General features: G+C 42.1%; 1 protein-coding gene across 6 annotated transcripts; it reads left to right on the top strand.

Annotated features, from left to right (window-relative positions):
- Positions 1-778: 778 nt before the first annotated feature.
- LOC145540966 (uncharacterized) lies at positions 779-1576 on the top strand. 6 transcript variants are annotated; one of them, XM_081576122.1, is made up of 3 exons: positions 779-825; positions 907-1077; positions 1285-1576. In XM_081576122.1, exons 1-3 carry the CDS (start codon positions 779-781, stop codon positions 1574-1576), a joined length of 510 nt encoding a protein of 169 aa, XP_081432248.1. The 6 variants fall into 6 exon arrangements, with proteins under 6 accessions (XP_081432248.1, XP_081432245.1, XP_081432246.1 ...); XM_081576119.1 differs by having other exon boundaries at positions 779-840; positions 1021-1200; positions 1258-1576; XM_081576120.1 differs by having other exon boundaries at positions 779-840.
- The last annotated feature ends 13565 nt before the right edge of the window (positions 1577-15141 follow it).

The following is a 15141-nucleotide window of genomic DNA, read 5'->3' as shown; positions in this document are numbered from 1 at the left end:
ACAAATCTATAAATTTAACATCCTATCTACCTCTTTGTCACAAGTTACAAAAGAAAGTATGGGCAAGTTGTGATGTCTCAGCACAGGTGATTGATTCAGCTAAAAATAGTTATGGGACATTAATGAATTGATGCTGTCTGAAAACAGGGTACAGCTTTTGCCTCTATTCGACCTTTGGTGCTGAATTGCTAGTGAAGAACAATGTGCCAACATCTTCTACCTAAATGTACCTAATAAAGCTGGGAAACATTTTAGGTCAGTCTCTACTGATTTGAAAGACATGTATATAGATACACGTGATCATCTTGAATCTCAGACTTTGTCTGAGCCGGACTTGGACTTTAGCAGGCTTCATACATCACAGAATGCATCAGCATCCAGCAAGTCCCAACGTAAGTACAGTCAAAGGAACAAAGAAAAGATGACTGTTTTGACCCTGGCCAAGGCAGGAAGAACTATCCCATGACCTGATGATGTCACATGACCAGAGATGCTGCTGGGATGATTCCTTATTGCTTTTCACTTCTGGAAATGGTTCTTAAGTACTAGTCCTGATTAAAAGATCAAACACGAATTTACAGAGGCCTCAAAGCACTAAAGAAATCATTTCCTCTTGGATAATTTCCCATTGACTACAAAAACAACATACACAACAAGGAAAGTCTTTTATTGGTCCCAACATTGGGGGTCCAGTGTATAAAAAGCCCCAGAACAGAAGTAGTCATCAGAATCTGTGAAACTCACTTCTGAACAGGAGTCCACACTCACCACTGACAAAATGACTCACTCCTGCTGCTCCCCATGCTGTCAGCCCACCTGCTGCCAGCCCACCTGCTGTGAGCCCAGCTGCTGTCGGCCTTGCTGCCCCCCAACTTGCTATCAGACTAGTGAAAACACCTGCTGTAGGACCACCTGCTGCAAACCTACTTGTGTGACCACCTGCTGCCAGCCCACTTGCGGTGGGTCCAGCTGCTGCCAGCCTTGCTGTCGCCCTGCCAGCTGTCAGACCACCTGCTGCAGGACCACCTGCCTCAAACCTGTTTGTGTGACCACCTGCTGTCAGCCCTCCTGCTGTGAGCCCAGCTGCTGTCGGCCTTGCTGCCCCCCAACTTGCTATCAGACTAGTGAAAACACCTGCTGTAGGACCACCTGCTGCAAACCTACTTGTGTGACCACCTGCTGCCAGCCCACCTGCGGTGGGTCCAGCTGCTGCCAGCCTTGCTGTCGCCCTGCCAGCTGTCAGACCACCTGCTGCAGGACCACATGCCTCAAGCCTATTTGTGTGACCACCTGCTGCCAGCCCACATGCTGTGAATCCAGCAGCTGTGGACAAACCTGCGGTGGGTCCAGGTGCTATCAGGCTTGCTGCCAGCCCGCTTCCTGTGCACCTGTGTACTGCCATAGAACCTGCTACCACCCCACATGCTGCTGCCTGCCTGGGTGCCAAGACCAGAGCTGTGGATCCAGCTGCTGCCAGCCTTGCAGCCGCCCTGTCTGCTGTCAGACCACCTGCTCTAGGATCACCTGCTGCCGCCCTAGCTGTGGGTCCAGCTGCTGCCAGCCTTCCTGCTGCTGATCACCTTGCCAAGGATCCACTGTCCCTATACAACACCTTCTATTGATTGACTCGCTACCTGGGGACAAAACAAAATCACTTCCTAGACTTTGCTGACAACTGGCATGCTCTACCAGAATTTCAGTTACTCATCTTCTTGTTTAAGAGCTTGTGAACTAGCTTGATGGAATGTGGAGGGCTTCCTCCAATTGTCTTCCTCTGATGTAGGAGGACCATGTGCCAACTTCCTGCATCTGTGATAGGGAGGTATGTCTTGGTTTTGGCTCTGAAAATAGGATTGACCATCTAGTTCTTCTGAGTAACTTAAGGAAACAAGATCTCAGAATGTTTCTAAAGGTTTCTGCAGCCTATCATACTCTTTATAATCATATTTTCTCTTTTGCTATCCACATAGTTCTTGTCTCATGCTTTCTCCTTTTGCAATCACTTTGAGTTTTACCTGTATGTTTCTCAATAAATGGTGTACCACAATTCTTCTATATGTGTTTGATTTATTGCACCACATTCCTGATATAGAAATTTATATATTATATGCCTTATCCATTATGAGCATCATATTAGCCCCCTTCCTAATTATTATCTCATTATTAAAAACCCATTTCATTGTGTAGTGTGATTTACCAAATAATAAACAGACTCATCCAGGATGAAGTCTTCTGTTCCTGCTCCAGGGCACTTATATCTACATCCCAAGGAAGTATTAATAGATGTCTGAACCTCAGTGACTATGCCCTCGGCAAGCTATAGGTGCTGTCATTGTTCATGTGGTTATCTGTTGCTGGGCCTGGACACACCATGAAATACTCCAAGCAAATTATGTTCAGAATATTTCTCTGTGGCATCTATCTTTTCGTGATAACTATCCTTCAGCAATTAATAACTCCGCTTTCTGCCCATTGGTCTATCTAGATGAGGAGTCCAAAATGACCAGGTGACGGTTTAAACATAGACTATATTCCCTGAAAAATGTGACTTTTATAGTAAATCCTTCAATCCAGGAGAGTGTAGATCCATGGGGAGGGGAAGAACAGATTCCTATGTATGTCATCCTGAGTTAAAGTGAGAGAGTTCACTGCTACTTCACTTTCTGAAACCATGTATACTACCTTTGTGGATATACATGGTACTACCAATATGGGAACAACATAGCGGTCGTTAGGCAAAGTAAGTACCATATTCAAAAACAACATATCAGTCTCATGTGTTGTCATCTCTAAGGTGGTTCTTTACTGCACATCTACAAGACCATTCTAATTTCTGTGGGTCAGCCATCTCTTGATGAACCTGAAAGAGGCTTAATACTCTTGGCTCAAAACTCAACATTCAGAAAACTAACATCATGGCATCTGGTCCCATCACCTCATGGCGAATAGATGGGGAAACAATGGAAACAGTGAGAGACGATTTGGGGGACTCCGAAATCACTGCATATGGTGACTGCAGCCATGAAATTAAAGACGCTTGCTCCTTGAAAGAAAAGTTATGACAAATCTAGACAGTATATTAAAAAGCAGAGAATTACTTTGCCAACAAAGGTGTATCTAGTCAAAGCTGTGGTCTTTACAGTAGTCATGGATGGATATGTGAGTTGGAGTATAAATAAAGCTGAGCGCCAAAGAATTGATGCTTTTGAACTGTGGTATTGGAGAAGACTCTAGAGTCCCTTGGACTGCAAGGAGATCCGCCCAATCCATCCTAAAGGAAATCAGTCCTGACTATTCATTGAAAGGACTGATGCTGAAGCTGATACTCCAATCCTCTGGCCACCTGATGTGAAGAACTGACTCATTTGAATAGACCCTGAAGCTGGGAAAGATTGAAGGCAAGAGAAGGTGATGACAGAGGAAGAGAAGGTTGCATGGCATCACCAGCACAATGGACATGAGTCTGAGCAAGCTCCAGGATATGGTGAAGAACAGAGAAGCCTGGTGTGCCCCAGTCCATGGGGTTGCAAAGAATTGGATACAACAGAGCAACTGAACAACAACAAAGTCAAGGTATTGGAAGGTATGAGAACCTATAGCACATCCAAGCAGAAGAGTAGGGTTTTGTGCTGCCCTCAATGACTACAGAATACACAGGTAATAACTGCATTTGATTCTTGCAAAATCTAATTGATCGTGATATATACACATGCAATACCTTAAGTTTCCCCAGCCCATAGCCCCACAGAAGTTTTTATGCCAGGTGGAGAATTTTGAGTACCATAGATAACACTTTTGCTCTTCAAAGGCAGTGGAAAGAGGAAATATTTGCAGTGAACAATCAACGTACACGTGGACATGGCATATTTATTTTGAGGAAAAGTGGCCTCACAATGATGTTCATTGGCTGTAAGTGGTGAAAGGCCTGACTGGATTGAGCTAGGGAGAAGCAAGACTGGAACATAAGCAGATTTGGAGAATAATTATTTATATAAAGATGGGTTGAGGACAGAAAGTGTTTCCCACTTGTGTCCCACATCAATGATCTTCAGAGTGTTCATGATAGAGAAGGCACTAGATAACTACGAACTTGGAATAACTCATCCCATCTCTGTCCTCAGGTGCATTAACATTTACACAAAAGAGCATGAACAAAGCTTCCATGGTGGCAGTGATAGAGGATTTCTGTGAACCCAATAGCATAGGCTCCTTCTCACCATGGCTGCCCCTGCTGTATGTGCTGCTAGTCAGAAGCAGAGAATGTTATTGAGCACCGATGGGCTAGCATCATAACTCATTAACCATGCTACACAAAGGCAAGTTATCCTCTCAGACGTGGAGAAAAAAGAAAGAGGTTCTTCTTTCTAGGATTGAATATTCTAAACATGGATTTGTTGTCTCTATCAGCAGTACTGTTGGCTTATAGTATTATTGTCATAGGGTTCTGAATAGCATCAATTTGGACTAAGAGACTCACTTTTTGAAGAAGATCAACCGCAGGCACACAAACATGAGAGCTACTTGTTCTACCATACATCACATGACAGAGATGACTGGCCCCATGGAAAACTGGAATGGGCTTGCAAATGTGAAGCAAAGAACCAACTTAGAGGTGACAACCCATGGTTTTGATAAGTGCCTTCTGGATGTGGTGTATACCTTGCCCCAAGGACCATTACTTGGTTCCTATAGAGGTAGTACAAAATATATCCACAGAGGTAGCACACATGGTTTCAGAAAGTGATATAGGAGTGAATCTTCTCAACTTAACTCAAGGTAACATTCTTGAGAATCTGTGCTTCCCATCCTGGATTGAAGGCTTTATCACTGTGAAAGTCAGATCTCTTTGAAGGAATATCAGTTCAATTCAGTTCAGTCACTCAGTCGTGTCCATCATCTGATCATTTTGCATTCCTCATGTAGATAGACCAGTGGGAAGCCCTTTGAATTCCACCAAGCTGATTCACAAGTTTTTTTCTTTTAGAGATAAACTTGTAACAAATTTTGGTGGAGCAAGCCATTTGTCAGCAAAGTCTAAGAAGCGATTTTTTTGTCCTCAATAGCAAGTCAGTTAACATAAGGTGTTGTGTGGGGACAGGGTTTCTTTTGCAGTTACTAATTGCTGAGGGCTGGTTATCAAGAAGAGGTAAAGAGTAGGGAGAAATAGTCTCAACATAATTTGCTTGGCATATCTTATGGTGTGTCCATGCACAGCAATAGCATGTAAACAAAGACAACAACTACAGCTTAGTCACTGAGGTTCAAGCATCTATTTCCTTGGGATATAAAGGTAAATACCTGTGAGCAGGAACAGAAGACCCTATCCTGGATGAGTGTGTTCATTATTAGCTAAAGCATACTATACAATTTGCTTAATGAGCTAATAATTGATTTTGAGAGCTAACATGATACTCATAATGGATAATGCATATAGTATGTAATATGTGCTTTAATCTCTATATCAGGCATGCCATGTAAAAATCAAACACAATATAGGAAGATTATGGCAAAGAATTTATTGAAAAAAACACAAGCAAGACTACTGCATCTAGGCAGACATATCAGAGGTATCATAAAAGGAAAACACAGGGTACAAGGGCTGTGGGGATATTGAACAAGAAACATATGACTATATTAATTATGATGCACTGCAGAAACCTATAGAAACATTATGAAGATTTGTTTTCCTAAGGTACACAGAAGTACAACCTGGTCAATCTTATTTGCAGGGTGAAAACCAAGACCTAATTCCTTATCAAAGATGCCTGGCACATGATCCTCCTACACCAGAGAAAGACAACTGGGGGAAACCCTCTGCACTCTGTCAAGCTGATTTATAAGCTTTTAAAGAGGCAGATGGGTAACAAATTCTGGTAGAGCATGCCAGTTGTCAGCAAAGTCAAAGAAGTAATTTTTTGTCCCCAAGTACCAACTCAGTTACTATAAAGTGTTGCTAGGGGACAGGGGTTCTTTGGTGAGCTGATCAGCAACAGGAAGGCTGGCAGCAGGTGGACACACAGCTAGGGCGACAGCAGGTGGTCTGACAGCAGACAGGGTGGCTGCAAGGCTGGCAGCAGCTGGATCCACATTCCTGGACTAGGCACCCAGGCAGGCAGCAGCATGTGGGGTGGTAGCAGATTCTGTGGCAGTACACAGGTGCACAGCAAGCTGGCTGACAACAAGGCTGGCTGCAGCTCGACCCACTGAAGGTTTGTCCACCGCTGCTGGACCCACAGCAGGTGGGCTGACAGCAGGTGGTCACACAAGTAGGCTTGCGGCAGGTGGTCCTACAGCAGGTGGTTTCACTAGTTTGATAGCAAGTTGGGGGGCAGGAGGGCTGGCAGCAGATGGTCTCACAGCAGGTGGGCTGACAGCAGGGTTTGCTGCAACAGGTGGGCTGGCAGCAGGTGGCCACACAAGTAGGTTTGCAGCAGGTGGTCTGGCAACAGGTAGTTTGACAGCAAGTTGGGGGGCAGCTGGGCTTGTAGCAGCTGGACTCACAGCAAGTGGTCCTGCAGCAAGTGGGCTGACAGCAGGTGGGCTGACAGCACGGAGAGCAGCACGAGTGGGTCATTGTGTCTGTGATGGAGGGTGGACTCTTGTTCAGAAGTGAGTTTCCCAGATTCTGATAACTCCTCTTGTTCTGGGGCTTTTATACCCTGGACCCCCAATGATGGGACCAATAAGCAGGACTTTCCTGGTTGTTCTTTATGTTATTGTAGTTTCGGGTAATTGTCATGGAGGAAGTTGCTTTCTTAGTGTTTTATAGAGAGGCCTCTTCAAATTAGTGTTTGATCTTTTCCTTAGTTGAGTCTAGTACTTGAATCTTTCCTAGAAATGAAAAAGTCAGGAACCATCACCAGCAGCATTTCTGGTCATGCGACATCATCTGGTCATGGGGTAGATTCTGCTGGCTCTGTGAAGGTCAGAATAGTTCTCCTTTCTCAGCTTTGTTCCTTTGGCTCTGCTTAGATTGGGACTTGCCTCGAAAGGGTCGGGATGCTGATGCATTCTGTGATGAGTGAAGCCTGCTTGAGTTCAAGCCTGATCTCTGACAAAGTCAGAGTTAAGACTTCCACATGTATCTATATATATCTATGTTCGACAACTAGTTTGAAATGTTTCCCAGTTTTATCAGGGTCATTTGAGTAGAGGATGGTTGCCACATTGTTTTTCAGATGAAAATCAGCACCAAACCTGGAATAGAGGCAAAAGCTGAATCCTATTTTCAAACAGCATCCCTTCCTTACTTTCATTGCTATTTTCTAGTTAGCTTAATGACCTCTGGTGAGACATCCCAACTTGCATATACTTTCTTCTATAATTTGTGACAAGCAGGTTAGATAGGAGAATAACTAAGGCCTGTTTGAATCTGTAAATTTACATATTCCAACAAACGTGTAATCTCAGCCACAATTTCTTAAGGCTTTTTAGTTCCCATTTTCTCTCTTTTAGACATATATGTTAGAGTAGAATTGCCATGTAATGGGAAAACATATAGTCAACAGCAGTAGAAAGGATAAAACAATAATGTAATTCCAATGGCAGAAAAAAGGAAAAAATTTAAAATTTGTATAGAACTACAAAATAGCCATTGCAATGTTGATAAAGAAGAACAAAGCTGGAAACATCATTTTCCTTGACTCCAAACAGTATTACAAAGCTTTATTAAACAAACAGTATGGATTGGAGGCAACCGATCAATGGAATGGAGAAGGAATTGGCAGCCCATTCCAGTATTCTTGCCTGGAGAATCTCAGGGACAGAGGAGCCGGGTGGCTGCCATATGTGGAGTCGCAAAGAGTTGGACACGACTGAAGTGACTTAGCTGCAGCAGGTGCAGCAGATCAATGGAACAGAATAAAGAGACCAGAAATAAGTTCACACATTACATGGCCTACTAATTTATTACAAAGAAGCCAAAAATATACTAATGCAATAAGGAAATTGCAATCTTTAAAAAAAATAGTGGCATGAAAACTGGGCAGCCATGTGGAAAACAATGAAACTGGACTCCTCTCATACACCATCCACAAAAATGAACTCAAAATGGATTAAAGACTTGAACTTAAGACCTGAGTTTATAAAACTCATGGAAGAGAAAATAGATAGTAAGCTCCTTGACATTGGTCTTAGTGTTGACTTTTTGGATTTGACACCAAAAGTAAAGGCAACAGATCTAAAAGTGGAACTAATTAAATAGTTGATGCCTAAAAAAGGAAACTATCACCAAAATGAAAAGGAAACCTATTGAATTGAGAGAAAATATTTTCAAATCATATTTCATAAAGGGTTGATATTCAAAATGCATGACTCAATAACTGACATAACTCATAACTCACGTGACTCAATAGCAAAAATGAAACAACCTCATTTAAAATGGGCAGAGGTTCTAAAGAGATACTTTTCCAAAGAAGATATGTAAATGGCCATCAGATATATGAAAAGGTGTTTAATATCACTAATCAACAGGAATGTAACTGAAAACCACAATGAGATATCAGTCCATACCGGTTTTAGCATGGCTATCATAAAAAAGTCAAGACATACAAAGTTTTAATGAGAATATGAAAAAAGGGAGCCCCTTTCTTTATTAGTTGAAATGTGAATTGGTGCAGCCACTATGAAAAACATTATGGAGATTCCTCAAAAATTAAAAATAAGACATGGGGAGAATAGAATATGATGTAAATATTCTGCTTCTTGGCATTTATCTGAAGAAAACAAAAACACTGACTCAAAAAGATTTATGCAGCCACATGTTCATTATAGCATTGCTTACAGTAGCCAAGACATGGAAATAACCAAAGTGTCTGTCAATGGATGAATGGATAAAGAAAACGTGGAACATATGGTATAATGGAATGTTATTCAATGATGAATAGAGGGATATCTTCCCATTTATGACAATGTGAGTGGACCTTGAGGACATTAAGCTAAATGAAATAAGTTAGAGAGACAAATACCATGTGATCTCACTTATATATGGAATCTTAAAGAAATTTTTTAAAACTGAGCTCATAGATAGAACAGATCAATGGTAGCCATAGGTGGGAGGTGGGGTGGGTGACTAGGTAAATGGGATCACAAGATACAGGCTTCCAGTTATAAAATAAATGCATGGGGAATGTAATGTACAGCATCATGACCTTAGTTAGTAATACTGAAATCTTTAAAAGTTGCTAGAAAAGTAGATTTTAAAAGCTCTCATGAAAGAAAAAAGACTTTGTAACTATCAATTGTGACAGATATTAACATTAACTAGACTTACCACAATGATAACTTTGCAACATCTATGAATATCAAATTATTATTTTGAACACCTATAAACAATATAACGCCATGTCAATTAAAGATCAATTTAAAACAAACAAACAAGGATAGATACATACCAGTAGAATTCAGAACATTCATATTAGGAGAGTACAGGACACTTCTGTAGTGAAATATTGAAACACGTTTATTGTTTCTACCGCTGTTGACTATATGCTTTCCCTATGACATGGAAATTACACTCTTACATATGTACCTAAAAGAAAATAGGGCAGAAAAAACTCTAAGAAATTATGGCTGACACATTTCACATTTATTCAAATATATAAATCTAAAAATTTATCATCTTATCTACCTCTTTGTCACAAATTATAAAAGAAAGTATGGGCAAATTGTGGTGTCTCAGCACAGGTGATTGATTCAGCTAAAAATAATCATGGGACATTAATTAATTGATGTTGTCTGAAAACAGGACAGCTTTTGCCTCTTTTCGAGCTTTGGTGCGAAATTGCTAGTGAAGAACAATGTGCCAACATCTTCTACCTAAATGTACCTAAGAAGCTAGGAAACATTTTAGGTCAGTCTCTACTGATTTGAAAGACATGTATATAGATACACGTGATCATCTTGAATCTCAGACTTTGTCTGAGACCAGACTTGGACTTTAGCAGGCTTCATACATCACAGAATGCATCAGCATCCAGCAAGTCCCAACGTAAGTACAATCAAAGGAACAAAGAAAAGATGACTGTTCTGACCCTGGCCAAGGCAGGAAGAACTATCCCATGACCTGATGATGTCACATGACCAGAGATGCTGCTGGGATGATTCCTTATTGTTTTTCACTTCTGGAAAAGGTTCTTAAGTACTAGTCCTAATTAAAAAGAAGATTAAACACTAATTTACAGAGGCCTAAAAGCACTAAAGAAATCATTTCCTCTTGGATAATTTCCCATTGACTACAAAAACAACATACACAACAAGGAAAGTCTTGCTTATTGGTCCCAACATTGGGGGTCCAGTGTATAAAAAGCCCCAGAACAGAAGTAGTATCAGAATCTGTGAAACTCACTTCTGAACAGGAGTCCACACTCACCACTGACAAAATGACTCACTCCTGCTGCTCCCCATGCTGTCAGCCCACCTGCTGCCAGCCCACCTGCTGTGAGCCCACCTGCTGTCGGCCTTGCTGCCCCCCAACTTGCTATCAGACTAGTGAAAACACCTGCTGTAGGACCACCTGCTGCAAACCTACTTGTGTGACCACCTGCTGCCAGCCCACCTGCGGTGGGTCCAGCTGCTGCCAGCCTTGCTGTCGCCCTGCCAGCTGTCAGACCACCTGCTGCAGGACCACATGCCTCAAGCCTATTTGTGTGACCACCTGCTGCCAGCCCACATGCTGTGAATCCAGCAGCTGTGGACAAACCTGCGGTGGGTCCAGGTGCTATCAGGCTTGCTGCCAGCCCGCTTCCTGTGCACCTGTGTACTGCCATAGAACCTGCTACCACCCCACATGCTGCTGCCTGCCTGGGTGCCAAGACCAGAGCTGTGGATCCAGCTGCTGCCAGCCTTGCAGCCGCCCTGTCTGCTGTCAGACCACCTGCTCTAGGATCACCTGCTGCCGCCCTAGCTGTGGGTCCAGCTGCTGCCAGCCTTCCTGCTGCTGATCACCTTGCCAAGGATCCACTGTCCCTATACAACACCTTCTATTGATTGACTCGCTACCTGGGGACAAAACAAAATCACTTCCTAGACTTTGCTGACAACTGGCATGCTCTACCAGAATTTCAGTTACTCATCTTCTTGCTTAAGAGCTTGTGAATTAGCTTGACGGAGTGTGGAGGGCTTCCTCCAATTGTCTTCCTCTGATGTAGGAGGACCATGTGCCAACTTCCTGCATCTGTGATAGGGAAGTATGTCTTGGTTTTGGCTCTGAAAATAGGATTGACCATCTAGTTCTTCTGAGTAACATAAGGAAACAAGATCTCAGAATGTTTCTAAAGGTTTCTGCAGCCTATCATACTCTTTATAGTCATATTTTCTCTTTTGCTATCCTCATAGTTCTTGTCTCATGCTTTCTCCTTTTACAATCACTTTGAGGTTTACCTATATGCTTCTCAATAAATGGTGTACCACAATTCTTCTATATGTGTTTGATTTATTGCACCACATTCCTGATATAGAAATTTATATATTATATGCCTTATCCATTATGAGCATCATATTAGCCCCCTTCCTAATTATTATCTCATTATTAAAAACCCATTTCATTGTGTAGTGTGATTTACCAAATAATAAACAGACTCATCCAGGATGAAGTCTTCTGTTCCTGCTCCAGGGCACTTACATCTACATCCCAAGGAAGTATTAATAGATGTCTGAACCTCAGTGACTATGCCCTCGGCAAGCTATAGGTGCTGTCATTGTTTATGTGGTTATCTATTGCTGGGCCTCGACACACTATTAGATACTCCAAGCAAATTATGTTCAGACTATTTCTCCCTGCCCTCTATCTTTTCACGGTAATTATCCCTCAGCAATTAATAACTCTTCTCTCTGCCCATTGGTCTATCTAGATGAGGAGTCCAAAATGACCAGGTGACGGTTTAAACATACACGATATTCCCTAAAGAATGTGACTTTTATAGTATTAAAACCTTCAATCCAGGAGAGTGTAGATCCATGGGGAGGGGAGGAACAGATTCCCATGTATGTCACCTTGAGTTAAAGTGAGAGGGTTCACTGCTATTTCACTTTCTAAAACCATGTATACTACCTTTGTGGATATACATGGTACTACCTATATGGATGTGAGAGCCGGACTATAAAGAAAGCTGAGCACCAAAGTCTTGATGCTTTTGAACTGTGGTGTTGGAGAAGACTCTTGAGAGTCCCCTGGACTGCAAGGAGATCCAACCTGTCCATCCTAAACGAGATGAGTCCTGGGTGTTCATTGGAAGGACTGATGATGAAGCTGAAACTCTAATACTTTGGCCACCGGAGGCAAAGAGCTGACTCATTTGAAAAGACCCTGATGCTAGAAAAGATTGAGGGCAGGAGGAGAAGTGGACAACAAAGGATATAGTTAGATGGCAGCACCAACTCGATGGACATGGGTTTGGGTGGACTCCAGGAGTTGGTGATAGACAGGGAGGCCTGGCATGCTGCGGTTCACGGGGTCGCAAAGTGTCGGACACGATGGCGCGACTGAGCTGAACTGAACCTGTCGGGAGCCACGTTAGGCATTACTGACAAAATGGAGGCACAGCCCCAAGCCCCTCTCCTCATCCCACAGGCACGGTCCCGGGATGAAGGAGTTAGGTCTTGTGATTCTGACTTGTCCTTTCCTTCCTCTGGTTGAGTTGACTGGAAAGAATGTTATAATCCATAAAGTTAACTATTGACATTTGTTCAAGGATCTTTACAAAAAATGTTCCAGAATGAGCACATAGGCCTCAGCTTGACGCCATGGGAAACATTGTTATCTGAAACCTGTTTGTAAGGGAGATGTTATGGCAAAAGAAGTTTGCTGAGTTTAGGGGTTAGGAATAATTAAGAGTAGTTAGAAGCTAAAAGTTTAAGGTATGTTGTAGTGTTGGCATATTTTACTATAGCTTATAGAAACTAGGAATTTTAGAGATACTAATAGCTAAAAAAGCCTTTTTAGGAGATAATGAGCTTAAGTTACTAGGGGATAGCAGGATTTAGAAAGATAAGAAATAAACTGAGGAATGTGGTATGCAGCCCAGAGACAAACTTGAGTTACAGTGTTATCACAAGGACACTTAAGAGGGAACTCTGAAGGACAACAATGATTTATAAGACAATAAATCTGGGTGAGGGGAAACTAAAGATGTCATACCTCTGACCTAATGCTTTTGTAAAAGTATAAAAGAAAACCTGATGCTTAAAATAAACATGCAGTTCAGTGTCTTGAGTGAGAGGCTGCATCATTCTCTTCGCCGACCCCGTTCATCCCTTCAGAGCGTTTCCCTGGCTGCCAGAGCTGGACTCCAGCATGAACCTATATGGGAACAACATAGTGGCCACTAGGTCAAAGTATGTACCATATTCAGAAACAACGTATCAATCTCATGTGTTGTCATCTTTAAGTTGGTTCTTTACTGCACATCTACAAGACCATTCTAATTTTCCATGGGCCAGCCATCTCTTGATGAAACTGAAAGAGGCTTAATACTCTTGGCTCAAAACTCAACATTCAGAAAACTAAGATCATGGGATCCAGTCCCATCACTTCATGACAAATAGATGGGGAAACAATGGAAACAGTGAGATGATTTTGGGGGGCTCCAAAATCACTGCAGATGGTGACTGCAGCCATGAAATTGAAAGACGCTTGCTCCTTGAAAGAAAAGTTATGACCAACCTAGATAGTATATTAAAAAGCAGAGAATTACTTTGCCAACAAAGGTGCATCTAGTCAAAGCTATGGTTTTTCCAGTAGTCATGATGGATGTGAGAGTTGGACTATAAAGAAAGTTGAGCACCAAAGAATTGATGCTTTTGAACTGTGGTATTGGAGAAGACTCTAGAGAGTCCCTTGAACTGCAAGGAGATCCAACCAATCCATCCTAAAGGAAATCAGTCCTGACTATTCATTGAAAGGACTGATGATGAAGTTGAAACTCCAATGCTTTGGCCACCTGACGCAAAGAACTGACTCACTTGAAAAGACCCTGAAACTGGGAAAGATTGAGGGCAGGAGAAGGGGATGACAGAGGAAGAGATGGTTGGATGGCATCACCGACTCGATGGATGTGAGTGTGAGTAAGCTCCAGGAGTTGGTGATGGACAGGGAAGCCTGGTGTGCTGCAGTCCATGGGCTTGCAAAGAGTCAAACATGACTGAGTGACTGAACTGAACTGAACAAGACCATTCTAGTTTTCCATGGGTCAGCCATCTGTTATGTGATGTATGGTAGAACAAGTAGATCCCATGTTCATTTGCCTCTTGTTGATCTTGTTCATCAAAAAATGGGTCTGTGGGTCCAAAGTTTTACTATTCAGAATCCTATGACAATATTACTATAAGCTGGTGGGTAGTACTGCTGATAGGGACAACAAATCCATGTTTATAACATGCAATCTTAGTAAAGAAGGATTGCTGTCTTTTCCATGAACACGTAATCTAAGAGGAAAACTAACTTGCCTTCAAGTTAGATGTCTAGGTTTCCTGAGGGATATTATTCTCTGCTTCTTACTAACTGCATATACAGCAGGGCCAGCCGTGGTCAGAGCGAGCTTGTGCTGTGGGTCCACACAAATCTTCCATCCCTGCCACCATGGATACTCCGTTCATGCTCTCTCGTATAAGTATCAATGCACCTAAAGATAGAGATGGGATAAGATATCCCAAACTTGTAGCTGTCCAGTGTCTCCTCTGTGGTAAACACTCTGGAGGTCATTGATGTGGGACACAAGCAGGAAATACTTTCTGCCCTCACACCTACCTCCATCTAAATAATTCTCTAAATCCCTTTACTTTCCACTCTAGTTCCTCCTTTGGCTCAATCCAGTCAGTCAGTCCTTTTACCACTTGCAAATAGGCAAAGAGCACCATTTCCTCATGGCACATTTTCTCCAAAAAAAAAAAATATATATATATATATTTATGTATATATATATCAGACATGTGTACTGACTCACTGTTCACTGTGAGTACTTTCTCTTTCCACTACTCTTGCACAGCAGAAGTATTATCTGTCATAGTCAAAATTCTCCATTTGGCTTAAAAGCTTCTTAACAGTTGATGAAATTTAAGATATTGAATGCTCATATATTATGATCAATTTGATTTTGTAGGAATCAAATGGAATTGGGCTGGTAATTATTTTAAATATTATTTTTA

Source organism: Giraffa tippelskirchi, chromosome 3, assembly GCF_054371585.1.
Source record: "Giraffa tippelskirchi isolate mGirTip1 chromosome 3, T2T-mGirTip1v1.2.pri, whole genome shotgun sequence".
In the NCBI taxonomy this organism is placed as follows: domain Eukaryota; kingdom Metazoa; phylum Chordata; class Mammalia; order Artiodactyla; family Giraffidae; genus Giraffa; species Giraffa tippelskirchi.
This window is presented reverse-complemented; position numbering and strand designations above follow the sequence as displayed.

Bases quoted from the DNA above. Each gene is read 5' to 3' on its own strand.
- LOC145540966 (XM_081576118.1), top strand. From the start codon at position 779: ATGACTCACTCCTGCTGCTCCCCATGCTGTCAGCCCACCTGCTGCCAG.